Source organism: Squalius cephalus, assembly GCF_949319135.1.
Source record: "Squalius cephalus genome assembly, chromosome: 1".
NCBI classification, from domain to species: Eukaryota; Metazoa; Chordata; class Actinopteri; order Cypriniformes; family Leuciscidae; genus Squalius; species Squalius cephalus.
The window spans coordinates 27,602,233-27,616,468 of NC_137122.1; the positions used below are offsets into that span (position 1 = coordinate 27,602,233).

The window sequence follows — 14,236 nt, forward strand, 5'->3', positions numbered from 1 at the left end:
GCATTATTGGTTTGGATTTAAAGTGTAATTATTGGTTCACTCTAAAAAATGCTGGGTTGTTTCAATTTAAATTTAAAAAGTAATTTTACATTTTAAACCAGCAACGATTGGGTTTGTCCATATTTAACCCAAACATGGGTTGAAACAACCCAGCATTTTTTGTCTGTCCTATGGTTGTTTGATAGGGATGCTGTTCCAGAATGTGTCCTACTTGTTTAAATTGCCTTATGAAGTAAAGATAAATTCACTAAAAATTTGAATATATTCAATTTACACCTTTTCAAACAACTATGCTAAATCAGACATTAGTAAAACGCTTAGTTGATGCAGTAGTTCATGTGGGTTTCTTTAGGAAACATCTGATTTAAGCAGTAGTATGGCATATTTGGCATATATATATATGGCGTATGGTAGATTTCCTCTTCCTCCATCCAATCAAAAGAGCACCATGGAACATTTTAAAATGTAAGAGCAATCCACTGAACTACTACCGTTCAAAAGATTTTCTTTCTGCTCAACAAAGGCTGCATTTATTTGATGAAAAATACAGTAAAAATTGTACTATTGTGAAATATTATCAGCATAATCATAATATTAGAATGATTTCTGAAGGATCATGTGACACTGAAGACTGGAGTAATGATGCTGATTTAGATTTGATCACAGGAATAAATTACATAAAAAAAAACTCTAATAGTATTTCACAATAGTGACTATTTTTACTGTATTTTTCATTAAATAAATGCAGCCTTGTTGAGCATAAGAGACTTCTTTCAGAACCAAACGAAAACCTTAATGATTCCAAAGTTTGAACAGTAGTGCATATTTAACTATGAGGCATCATAAATAATATCTTCATATTTATCATCTGCATTATTTTTTTTCATATATAAAGACAATTGGGTCATGCAGGTGATGGAAGAATGGCACACTCAAAAAAGTAATGAAATTAAAAAAAATCTAAAAAACAAACAAACAAAAAACGACTAGTGAGAAGCAGGAAAAGCCTGTGTTCTAAAAAACAAAAAGCGAAGAAATTCCTCCTAGTTTTGTTTTCTACGCACGGTCAGTCACTGAAGCTCTCAGCTGTGATCGGTGGCTGTGATGTCAGAGGTCAAGCTGGTCCTACTGGTCGACATGAATTTGGAATATCAAAAATAGTGCTGGTGAAGGTTTACAAAAGCAGCGTGCTGGCGGCTGTCTGTTCGTCCTAGTCGGAATACTGATATCCGTCCATCTCTGAGTCCTGCCCGTTGTTGATGTGGTCGTCGGGGCTGGAGCAGTACTTGCTGTCGTACACCTGACGTGGCAGACCGTACACCGTCATGCCCGTCTGGGACGCCACCTTGTTGGTGCCCATCTGCAGTGAGACGGTTGAGGTGTCGCACATCTCCATGTCCAGCTTCTTATCGAAGATCTGGCGCTTGGTGCCCGGGGCCGTCATGCCGGCCTGTGGAAGAACAAAGGGAAAAGAACTGAGCCACATCTTGGGTATGTGGGCAATTTATGAATAGTAGAAAGTAGGGGTGTAACGATACCCTCATGTCACGATTCGATACACATAGATACGATATTGAACTCACGATATGATATTATTGTGATACTCCAAGACATATGGTAAAAGGTTAACAAAAAAATTACAGTTGATTAAAATGCTAAATTTGGTTTTACAGTGTGGGTGTAAATGAACAGGCTTGGACTTGGTGCTGATAAACCAATGCACAGGACTATAGTGACACCAGAATAAAAATATTCATGACTCTGAAACTGAAAATACAGAATTGTTTTAGACGAATATATATAAAATAGATATATTTAAAATAATGTAGGCCACTTTTAACTGGTAACTTAAAACGTTTGGCATTATCAGGACCACAAATATTCCCACATTGCATTATTATACATTGTATTCAACATTATATATAGTAGTTTACTGTAGTACTGACACTAAAACTCTGTAAACTTTTCATTTTCATTTTGGATGAATTAAACACAATACATAATGTCACTATCCACGATACATATTGATGCATTTTTGTATTGCGATATATTGTGACGCGATATATTGCTACACCCCTAGTAGGAAGGAATAAGAGCATGTTTAGGAAACTGTGAAAAAACGTTTGAGTACCTGACTGGCTCCTTTGTTGGTGCCCATCTGCAGGCTGATTGTTGATTGGTCCAGAGGATTTTCCATACCTGTCTTAGGGTCGTAAAGGTGACGCCGTGTGCCATAAGATGTCATGCCCTTTTGACTGGCAAACTTATTGGTGCCCATCTGATAATGTTAAGAAGAATATAGATAAAGGATGTCAGTGTTGGGGATAATGCATTACGAGTAACGCAAATCACTTGTAATCGGATTACTTTTTTCAAGTAATTAGTAAAGTAACACATTACTTTTAAATTTACAACAAAATATCTAAGTTACTTTTCCGAATAAGTAACACAAGTTACTTTGTTCTCCCATGTATTGACTGACAGATCTCCTGTCCCCATGTTGAGAGAAATCGGGAGTAAGTGAAGAGGCGTTGTGTGCGCTGTGTGTGAGCATGAACATTGTAGACTAAATGTGAGCAGGCATTTACGCATATTGCACAAGAAAAGCAGATTCAGTATTCCTCAAAATGAATAAAAACAGTGAAATGCAAACCAGCAATAATTAAGTGTTAAATAATACAAATAATGTATACTTTATGCATTTAATATCTTTATTAACCAATGTCTTTGCTGCGGACCTTCAATTATCCAATTCCGCCATACTAATATGCAAAAATTACTTAAGATAAACATCATATTTGCATTTCATTTTTTAAATATTTTTTTTTATTGTTGAAGTAAGAGTGTTGAACTTTCTTCTCCTGTGTCCTATTCTTCTGCTATCCAGAATGGCAGCACAGCTGAAAGGTTTGTTTGAGCGGCGCCCTCTACTGTACAGGAGTCCATTTGCATTTCCTTTTGTATTTGCATTTTTATGGTAAAGGGCCTTTACAATAGCTAAAAATAGAACTTTTGTGTTTGTTTTTTGTTTTGCTATTAAAAAACAATGAAGCAAGCCTAGCCCAGGTGAGAAAAAGTAATGCAAAAGTAATGTAACACATTAGTTTCTATAAAAAGTAACTATCGCAATTTGTTACTTTTTAGGGAGTAACGCAATGTTGTAACGCATTACTTTTCTAAGTATCTTTCCCTAACACTGGTCTTACAGTATATACACTACTGTTCAAAAGTTTGGGGTCAGTAAGGTATTTTAAATGTTTTTTAAAGAAGTCTCTTATGCTCACCAAGGCTGCATTTATTTGATCAAATATAAAATAAAAACAGTAATATTGTGAAACAATATAAGCCGCTAATACAATAATAACAATATAATACCGCTAAAAATAAGTCTTTACTGTCACTTCTGATCAATTTACTGTCTCCTTGCTGAATAAAGGATAAATTATATTAATTTAATTATTTTTTAATTAATTTCTTTAAAAAAAAAAACATCCTGACCCCAAAAAAATTCATTATTTTTATATTGATATGATTATATATAATGTCTACCACTGAATTTAATTTGATAAAATCTTTCAATTTGATTAAAAAAAAATTCAATGCATGCAAGTTTCTTTTATTATAGAGGTAAAATCTATATAATTTCCTGATGAACAGCACTGACCTGCAGACCGATAATGTTGCGTCCCTCCTTTAGTTTCTCCGGAGCAAATCTGCGCTGATGTTTCTCTGCGTATTTCACTCCAATGTCACATTTAGAATGGAAGCCTTTAGATTTCGCCTGTATTTCAAAATTATGATAAATAAAGTAAATACTAAAGCAATCCTACTTTTAGAAATTGAAAGTACATGGTGTTATATAATACTAACATGCACAAATAACTTTGTATAATTTGACCACACAAAAGAGAGATTCCTTGTTTGGTGTTTGTTTGATCGTTGGTTTGCAGAAAGAAAAAAAAAACTGAACATCCAGCTGAAATAACACATTTTTGATGTTAATCACTCTGCTAAATACTCCCATATGATTCTCCTCACTGTGAACTATGATTCTCCTTACTATAAAAAGTGAAAATCTGACTGAAGTCTAGTCTTTATCAATTCTGTATTAGTGTGTGACTCACCATGCCACCCAGTGTAATAAGTGTGTTCTGGACCTGAGTGTGGTTGGAGTTCTCAAACAGGTCGTTGGCCTCAAATATATCATCTGGCCTCATTCCGTAATCTTGAATGGCTCGGACAAAATTACCGATATTTTCCAGCTGCAACAAACAAGGCCAAACCAGGAAGAAAGTGACATTCTCTGTGATTTGTCCAGAATCTGAAAGTATGCACAACTGATTCCAAAGTAACAACTCTGTTTATATTTGGAACAGAAGATTATTAGATTTTATGAATGACACAAGCATTCTATTTTGCACAGAACTTCCAAGAATATACTGTTACTGTATACATAACATGTTCCATTTGGAAGCATTTCCCTGGATTTCATGTGCAGAACAGACCTGAACTGAAACAGCCAGATATATGCTTGAGAAAGTGATATTCTTGCTCACCTGATGCCAGTTTTGAGGAGAGTTGTTGATCTTTCGTACAGAACCAGGCTGAAGGATATTGATAAGCCTGCTCATAAATAATGAACATGAATAAGAGAGAGAAAAAAAAGACTGATTAGAGATCTATCTATCTATCTATCTATCTATCTATCTATCTATCTATCTATCTATCTATCTATCTATCTATCTATCTATCTATCTATCTATCTATCTATCTATCTATCTATCTATCTATCTATCTATCTTTTGTATATACAGAAATATCTAGGCTCATTTTGTTCCTTTTATATATATATATATATATATATATATATATATATATTCACAGATTCATGTTTTTGAGGTTTGCACGGAGATGATAAAGTTTTTCAAAATTTTTCAATGCTTGCACCTTGGAACCTATTTCAAGGTTTGCGTTCTGGAGCCACCAGGCACTGTTGTTGTGCGAATGAGCGGGCCGGAGCGCGTTAAGTATTTTCTGTTAGAACGGTGTCGTGTAAGCGTTAATAACTAAGTTAATAACTAATGATTTTTGATCTTCAGATCTTGAGATAGTTTGAGGAATCACTCACTCGCAGAGGATAACTCCATCTTTCAGTCCCTCCATGAAGTTCTCCGGGAGTTTGCGGCCTGTGACCTCACTGATCCACATTCTTAGCTCCTCCTCCTTTTGGGGGTCATACTTGTGGGCCAGCTGCAGGTCAAAGGTCAAAGCATCACTACACACATCTAGTTTACAGTATTTACATACTCTACAGCAATTCTTTAACAATTAATATGCAGATTTGAATTCATTTGTCACACTGCATGACTAGTTTAAATGAAACAGTAAAAAAATAAATAAATATATATATCAAATAAACACTTAAATGTTACACCTTTTTTTTACGTATACATACACTACCGTTTGGGGTCTTTGAGATTTTTTTAATGGTTTTGAAAAAAGTCTCTTCTGATCACCAAAGCAGCATTTATTTCATTAAAACAGTAAAAAAAAGTATTATTGTGAAATATTACCGGTACTAACGAGAAAAAATGTTTTCTATATGAATATATTGTAAAATGTAATTTATTCCTGTGATCAAAGCTGTATTTTCAGCATCATTACTCCAGTCTTCAGTGTCACATGATCCTTCAGAAATCATTCTAATATGATGATTTGATGCTCAAAAAACATTTATTTGTATCATAAATGTTAAAAAACAGTTTAATATTGCTTAATATTTTTGTGGAAACCGTGATACATTTTTCAGAATTCTATGGTGAACAGCATTTATTTAAAATAGAAAAAATAGAGATATTAATGGAATTAAAATAGAAATATTTTGTAACAATGTAAAAGTCGTTACTGTCAGTACTGATCAATTTAATGCATCCCTGCTGAATAAAAAAAACTCTTAATGACCCCAAACATTTGAACAGTAGTGTACAATATACATTTCAAATTCAAATCTCGATGTTTATTAAAAAAGTTGAATGATGTTACTTCCAAAAAACTCAATAACTTATTGGACGTATATGATATTCCACTTTATCTTGTTTATCAGACAGATGGAACTCTTTAAATAAAACATTTTGGCTGAGGCTGAGTGACAAACAAAAGATATAAGGGTTGGGGAAAAACTCGGATCGTCTCCTTCGTTGTATTGCAGTCAGAGGTGGAAAAATATTTACTCTCTACTGCTACGCAATAGATCTTAGTCTTTCACTTCTGAAGTAGTTCTAATAAAGGAAGAACAAGAAAGAAAAAATGAAGAGAGACAGAGCGAGAGAGATCTGAGAGAGCTGTTTCTCCCAAGTTTGGTGTGCTGGTGTGGAAACCAAACAAACGCTGTAACTTTAAATCAGTGTTATTGTTGGCCATCTCTCTCTGTCACAGACTCACAGCTGTGTGTCGGTGTCTCCGTTCTGATTGTTTCTTCATCCCTACGGCTTCTTCCTGCTCCTGCCTGCACGTCTCGTGTGAAGTGACATACTTAACACATGCTAAATGTGTCTGATAAAAGGACGCCAAGGCCGACAGCACTCATAACCATCCAAGGAATTCTGCTGAGGGCTTGATTTATTGTTTTTCTCTCATTCTGGACATCTGGAACAGACCTCAGTCTAACTCTGTAGAGGCCAGGCCAAGATTGGATTTTTTTTTGCAGCAGCAGGAATTCTGTCACAGACGGCCAGGATAACATTCCTTTATACCCTTGGTTATACTAGAAATACCTGCATGTTGTACATTGACATTTATTTTTAGCAGTTACATTGTATAAGTTTCCTAACTTTGAGTACACTCGAAAATAAAGCTCACTGTAAAAAATTATCGTGATTTTAACAGTAAAAGACTGTAAAATTCTACGGTGAAAAACTGTTAATTGGTTAACAGAAAGTTTCCATACTATATACGGTGAATAACTGTGATAGATCTCACCGTAACAGTAAAATACCGTAAAATGTACAGTTTTTGGACAGGAAAAAGAACAAATCATTGTATAATTTACAGTGAAAAAACGTAAATTCCCACAATTCCCTGCACGACACTTCTCATTTGATGTATTTTTGTTGAAATAACTTTGTTTCTTCCTAGTTTTTCTTTTTTTTTTTTCTAATCAGTTATGTTTTATGTTAGATGTAATGTTGTTAAATGAATGTTTATTGCATTTTTTAAATTTCATGTGTGTTACCATGATGGTGTTTAGTGTTTGTGTGAATGACACTGTGCAGCTTCTAAATATTAGTAATAACAGTCTCAACTTGTGGAAAAGTTACTTGTGATAAGCTTTGATTTATCATGTGACTCTCATCACCACTGTGATTGGTGGTTGTCAGTGTATTACAATGGTACAACCTATTAGTACTTAAATATGTCAGTAAATTAACATCATATCAGATAACGAAAGATGTTTTTATAATGTAAATATAAGTTAAGTCGGTAAAACCTAACATGTTACGATCATATTTTTTACAGTAAATATCTGCTAACCACAGCTGCTGTTTTTTTACTGTAAATTTAACGGATTTTTTTTTTTACAGTGTTCCATAAAGAACCTTTAACATACATGGAATTACTGGCCTTTTGGAATTTTTTTTTGGAGTTTCTGTCATTTCTATAAAGAGCAGGCCTGTCTGAAAAGACTAATGGTTCGTTGAGGCTCGCAGAGATGATTTTTCAACAATGCTCCTCCTTATTCTAAACTGTTTACAACATGCTCCTCTTCTCAGATATTGTGAGTGAACACAACTCTTCCTTATATGGGGACGGAAAGCCACATACCAATAGTGCTGAGGAAGACACATCTGACATAATACCAATGACATGCGAAGTCTATAGTTTGACACCTGAAACTGTGCAGCATTACAGCAGAGAATGTGGTGCTGTTACGACTTCTGTTCTCAGGAGATCAATGACAGCTAGAGCCAGAAAGCATTTATGTTTTAAGTTTTTCTGGAGCGCTGAGACTATGATGGGAAGAAATGTGGCAGAAGTTTGACAGAGGAATCAATTAAATGTCCCTTCTGATGCCAAACACTCTTAAAAGTTCCCAAAGGGGGTTTTCATAGCGAAGAACCATTTTGGATTCCCAAAAGAACCTTTCATCGCACAGTTCTTAAAAGAACCATTTTTTCTTAGTGTGAAGAACATTTTAATAATCTAAAGAACCCTTTGTGCATTGAATCCACTGATGTTAAAGGTTCTTCATGGAACCATCGATGCCAATAGAGAACCTTTATTTTGAAGAGTGAACAAAGACACTAACAGGACAGAAAAGCCAAAAACTATATGACTGAGGAATGATATCGCAAGCACAACTATATGATTGAAATCACATATGTTTTTTGTCATTTTATCGATGCAACTTTTAGAACAATGTGCAAATATGACTGAAATCAGACCCAACTAAACCAGTTTGCATCTGAACCCATGACATTTCATATTGAAAGCTAGATGTCAACAAGGACATCATATTCGCATGCTTTCATAAAGTTCTGCTAAATTAGAAAAGTTCAGCTATATAGGTGGAAGTTATATCCATTTATAACTTGTACATCACTACATTTCACACTTTTTATTGCACATTATTGGCAAGATGATAAGACGGTAAACGTGGATACATTTAAGGCATTTAAAACATAACAATATTTCTTTATTTCATATCTGTGCAATGTAAACCTAAAATAAAGTGAAAATGACTGTATATGTTCTTGTCCGACTTCTGTTATTACAAACTTGTAGTCTACTCTTAAGTTTTTGGTTACTGAAACAATTTTTTTTAAAATATATATAGCCTACACTGTAAAAATGATCTGAATAATAAGTTATAACAACATTATGTTTTTACATTGCTTTAACTCACCAAAATAAGTTAAGCAATTTTCAACTGTTTTTTATGAGTTATACAAGATTCAACTCATTTTTTAAGTCAGCTTAATGTAATTTAAGTTGAAATGACTTAAACATCCAAGTTGATTGTACTTTTGGCATAATGTATAGCCTACTGTTAAAAAAACCCTCCTCAACCTTTTGTTTTGAATTTAGGGCAATTTTAAATTGGATTAGATCCCCATAACCCTAAACACCTTGAAAGATCAAAACACCTAAAATTCCTCCTATATAGAATAAACGACACGGTAAACTGTCTGACTCGAGTAGCGCACGTGCCCCTGCGCATCTCTGACAGCTGTCAATCAAAGCAGATCTTACCTTACTCTTGACCTCCGCAGACAGTCCGAAAGCAGGTCCGCTCTTGAAGTGAGTTGACATTGTGCTTTTCAGCAGATTCGGCGAGAGGATGGCGATAGCTAATGTTAGACCTGTGATTTCCAGTCCAACTGTCCGATCATGTGGGGAGGTTTGGGCCACATCTTCTTTTCCACAATCTTTTTTAAACTCTTCCCATCTGTGCGTGCGCGCAGCGAGCGCTGATTGGCCGGGGCCCACGTCCAATTGCGACGTCACGCCGCTCTGTAAAAATGATGTCACCGGCATGGCATTGAACGCGTCCGATGTCACTTTTTCCACTTTGAAGTGAATTAGGGATGCTCCTGATTTGTGTAGTTCAGTGCTTCTCAGCTGGTTTTGCTTTGGATTTTACATGGGACATCAAGTGCTGCCCCAAGCAGGCCACCAAATATGTCTATCAGACAAAAGAAACAAAAATGCCCTTTAAATCATAGCCTACAATAAAGAATATTACCACATGATGAATTAATATTTTCATTCCTGTCACCTCAACAGAATTTCCTTCATATTTCAAGTGATGTATTGTCTCTGATAATATTCTGTGATGGAAATGACAATTTAGTTTACATTTTGGAATAAAATAGAATATAGGCATCTTATTTTGACTAGTATTTTAGTGTCCTGAATACATACAATTAATATACACACACACACATATACATACATTATATAAATGCACAGTAGTCAACATTTGAAGAGGATCAAAACCTTTCATCAAAATTATACATGAATTTTGAACAATACCCGTTCTTGTCTTTAGGACAACTTTGATGAACTTTTTTGATCCACTTCAAATGTTGACTACTAATATATATATATTTATATATATATACACACACACACACACACACACACACACACACACACACACACACACACACACACACACACACATTTATATACATATATATCCTATATATATATATATATATATATATATATATATATATATATATATATATATAAACTATAAGCACACATATATATTGAATATATACAATATATAATACATTTCTTAATATGTTATATGCTTATAATACGTTTTATTTCTAATAAAATGACTGCATGGCATATATACTGTATTTTTTATAATGATTTTTGTTATCATGACTAAAAGTTATTGTGTCATTTTCATTATGAGGGACTGATATGTTTTTAATCAGTAGTCGGGCAAACTTAACATGGATCATTCTGTGTATCCCAAAGAGTTTCGGACATGAACATCTTAATTGGCCATATTTCAGGAGTTAGTAAGCTTGGAGTCAGATAAGCCATGGATTACAGTGATGGATCAAGAGCACTGTATTCCACCTTTGTAAATGTTAACACAATAATTCAGAGCAGTCCTTTCAGATTAGATGGTTATAGTACAAATACATGAGCACTTTCATCTAAAAAGAAACTCTCTAGAAGGTTGTGCTTGAATTTGTTTGACTGAGCACTTAAGAGTATCTGATTAAGCCCCTGAATGACATATTTACTCTTTTCACGGATGGACTAGTTTAAAATAATGAGAGTACACTTGATTTCAAAACTGAAAATACCATAGAACATAACTGTAAATGGCAAAATGACATTAAAACAGGTTCTATAAAGTGTAAAACATCATTCATGACATCATGATGACTGTTTCATTGTTGGACCTCAGTGCCTATAGTGCCATAATTACATCACAGTTCTGCTGAACATTGTGCTTTGCTGTGGATGATCAGGATGTTTTACCAGCTTATTCTCTCTGACTGGACGACACACTCCTGGCCACACATTCCTATGGTTTGTCATCTGTATCAGAATAACGTAGTGCAGTGAAAAAGGAAAATCAGCTCATCGTCTGCGTCATCCATGCACAGAGACACTAAGAAAATCATTGCATTCACACCAATATATAACGTGTCGTCAGCGCTGCTCTGAAAATAGTTTAATAACTTAAAAGCTACATGTCATTTCTCACCAGCCAGGTACAGTAATAACGGCACTGTTCTTGGAACAGATAAACTTACAGTTTCGCTGGTAGAGACGCTGTTGCTGAACACTGTTCAGAGACGCACAGGTAATTCACACAGCTATCAGTGGCTCAAGATTTTGTTACTAGCTCTAAAATGACATTTTGGAATTAGCAAATTGGGATTAGATCCGTAAGAAATTAGTCCTAAAAACAAGACCCATTATGAGGACAAAAACCTGACAAATGTCTTGAAGTACATCATCTGAACAATGTTTCGAGGTGTGTCATTGTATAAGTGGAATATTTGACTCCAGGCCGTTGAATTATTGAAAAATAATGCACACCCGATGTGTAACGGCATTACCAGCTCGGGTGTGCATTATTTTTCTAATAATTCAGCGACCCATAGTCAATTCCTTACTTAAAACATCCTTTCTTTTTATAAAAGTGAAAGTCTAACCTCCAAAAAGTACATTTTATCCACTAAACGACGCTTTAACATTTGGATGATCAAATTTGTCTCCCTGACAATCACCAGGGTAAAACCACTGACATCATAAGTCCTCTAAAAGCGGGTCTGTGATGCTCTGATACAGTAGCCGGGTCCCAGCGAGAGTCATTCGGTGAAAGCCTGATCCAGCGTTCTTGTAAACATTCTAGAGGTTGAAAAAGAGCAGGGGAGGAATTTGGACGCTTTATTTGGTCATAACTGAGGCAGACTATCACCCTGCTATGAGGGTCGAGACGAGGTGTTTCACGCTGTGCAGTGAAATGAGAGGACTTCACTTTCACTTGGAGTTCAGCAAGTACGCCATAAATGAGTCCAAATGACTCATTGTAACGCTGGCATCATTTAACTAGCTGTATCCATTCTTAGATGCTCTGGAGATCTGTTCTGTGTTAAAGTGTTTTTTTTACTGTACATCCCTATAACTTTAGCTATAACCTATAACTATAAACCAATGAGGATGTCAGTGTGAGGTGCGAGTCGGTCACTGGTCTGTAAAACAGCTTTAGCAAAGATAAGCAAATAAACACACAAAGCAAGGCAAGTTTCAAACTGGAAAAGGAAATGTGGGTTGCTGGCTGGTTTCTTGAAATATTTTCAACACTGTAAAAAATTTAACGTAAAATCAGCAGTAACTTACTGGCAACAAATAGCCAGCAAGCTTCTGTATTTTATTCCACAGTAAAATTACTGTAAAACTAACTACAGTAGTTTTAATCATAGCCTACTGTAAAATAAAGTACAGCATTATACTGTTTTTTTATTTGATTAATTTTACTGTTATATATTCAATAACACCAGTTATTACTTCACATCAACAGCTTTATTCAGGTTTCATCTTTTACATTCCATAGCTAAACTTCAATAGAATATACAGATTTACCAGCATATTAGCCATATTTCATCAATGAACAAAATACAATTATAGCCATACCAGTAAAATCTCAGTAGCCTAACACTTTGTGCCAGTGGAAAATAAATGTTGGAATGGGAAATATTAAAATAAATGTTTGAAGAGTTAAAGTGCCTACTTAATTAGTAGTAGGCTAGTATACAACAATAACCAGTGAATACATATGTAACCCCTCCACCCGGGTCCTACTCGCCCCTCTCTGTGCGGACCTCGAACCCGGGTCTCCGGCGTGAGAGTCAGGCGCTCTAACAAGGAGGCTAAACACTGCAGCTTCTAGCATCTGTCACTAGAGCGCTTATTGAGATCAGAGGAGTGAGGTTTACTTGCTCCCCACTAAACCTCACTCCCATCCGGGTCACGGCACCAATGTAACCCCTCCGCCTAGGCGCTTTAACAAGGAGGCTAAAGACTGCAGCCTCTAGCGTCTGTCGCTAGAGCGCCTATTGAGATCAGCGCTCAGAGGAGTGAGGTTTACTCACACAGCAACTACTAGCTGGCCTCCATTACACATATGCCATAAAGAAAAAGGTAGACGATGACGACTCTTCCTGCCTGTCTCAGGATGTTCCCGTCTGGATGGTCTGCCAGTGCCGCTGCGGAAGGAAAATTAGCACGGCTTAAATGGGAAATGAGCACCCACTCCAATGTTCTTACACACACACACACACACACACACACACACACACACACACACACACACACACACACATATATACATATGGGGATTACATATCTTTGAAGTATACCTACCAATTTAACATACTAGGAGAATTTTTATCTTCACGACGCTGCGGGAGGAAAAAATTAACGCTTGCTCAGATTTTCTTACAGAAATATTTTACCTAAAACGTAGCTTTATATACTGAAAATAAATAACACCAGAATAAAATATATTAAGCAATTTAAAAAGTCTATAAAAACCACCATACTCTTGTGGGCTTTCATCTTCATGATGAGTCTGTCACAGAGCCGTTGTGTGAGGAGGTGTGTGGTTATTTTTAGAGGTCAGTACTGTATTTAGATGTACAGTAGGCTAATATTTTCCCAGAAAATCTACGGTAACATACTGTAAACAGCTAATACAGTAGGATACTGTTAAAAATACAGTAATAATGCTGTGAAAATGACATACTGAATTCAGATTTTACAGTAGGGAATTTTTGAGAATAATATTACTGTGAAAACAACAGAAATCATTTACAGTGAATGGCTTTAGAATGGACTGTACATTTAGTGAATCTCATGGCTTTTCCAGAAGGAAAAAGCCAAAGGAAAAGCAGACAATACTGATTATAAAGAGACGAACAGCTACAGTTTTATGTGAATGAGAGTTTGGCACTGATTTGCATCAGACGCAGTAACGCAGTACATTTGTGTTTATGGACACAAATGAGCCAGAAAAAAAATCAAGAAGGATGGAGAAATGGTGAGAAAAACAGAAACATTACAGCATCTGAAAGTGCCAGTTCCAGAGATTTCCCTGCCCTCCCTGCTTCCTTCTCTCCTTTCTAGGATAGGTCTGTCTGCCTATTTATGGTCGATGGCTCATTCAAGCTACAAAGCTTAGAGGAATTTAGGAGGC

The 14,236-nt window shown here is 35.6% G+C and overlaps 1 protein-coding gene across 1 annotated transcript; it reads right to left on the bottom strand.

Moving 5' to 3' along the window:
* Nucleotides 1-848: 848 nt before the first annotated feature.
* On the bottom strand, nt 849-9,613 carry cnn1b (calponin 1, basic, smooth muscle, b). Its single transcript, XM_079864976.1, has 7 exons — nt 9,250-9,613; nt 5,129-5,250; nt 4,557-4,623; nt 4,125-4,262; nt 3,665-3,781; nt 2,132-2,278; nt 849-1,450 (listed from the first exon to the last, which is right to left on the bottom strand). Exons 1-7 carry the CDS (start codon nt 9,532-9,534, stop codon nt 1,211-1,213), a joined length of 1,116 nt encoding a protein of 371 aa, XP_079721102.1. The 5' UTR covers nt 9,535-9,613; the 3' UTR covers nt 849-1,210.
* Between the last annotated feature and the right edge of the window lie 4,623 nt (nt 9,614-14,236).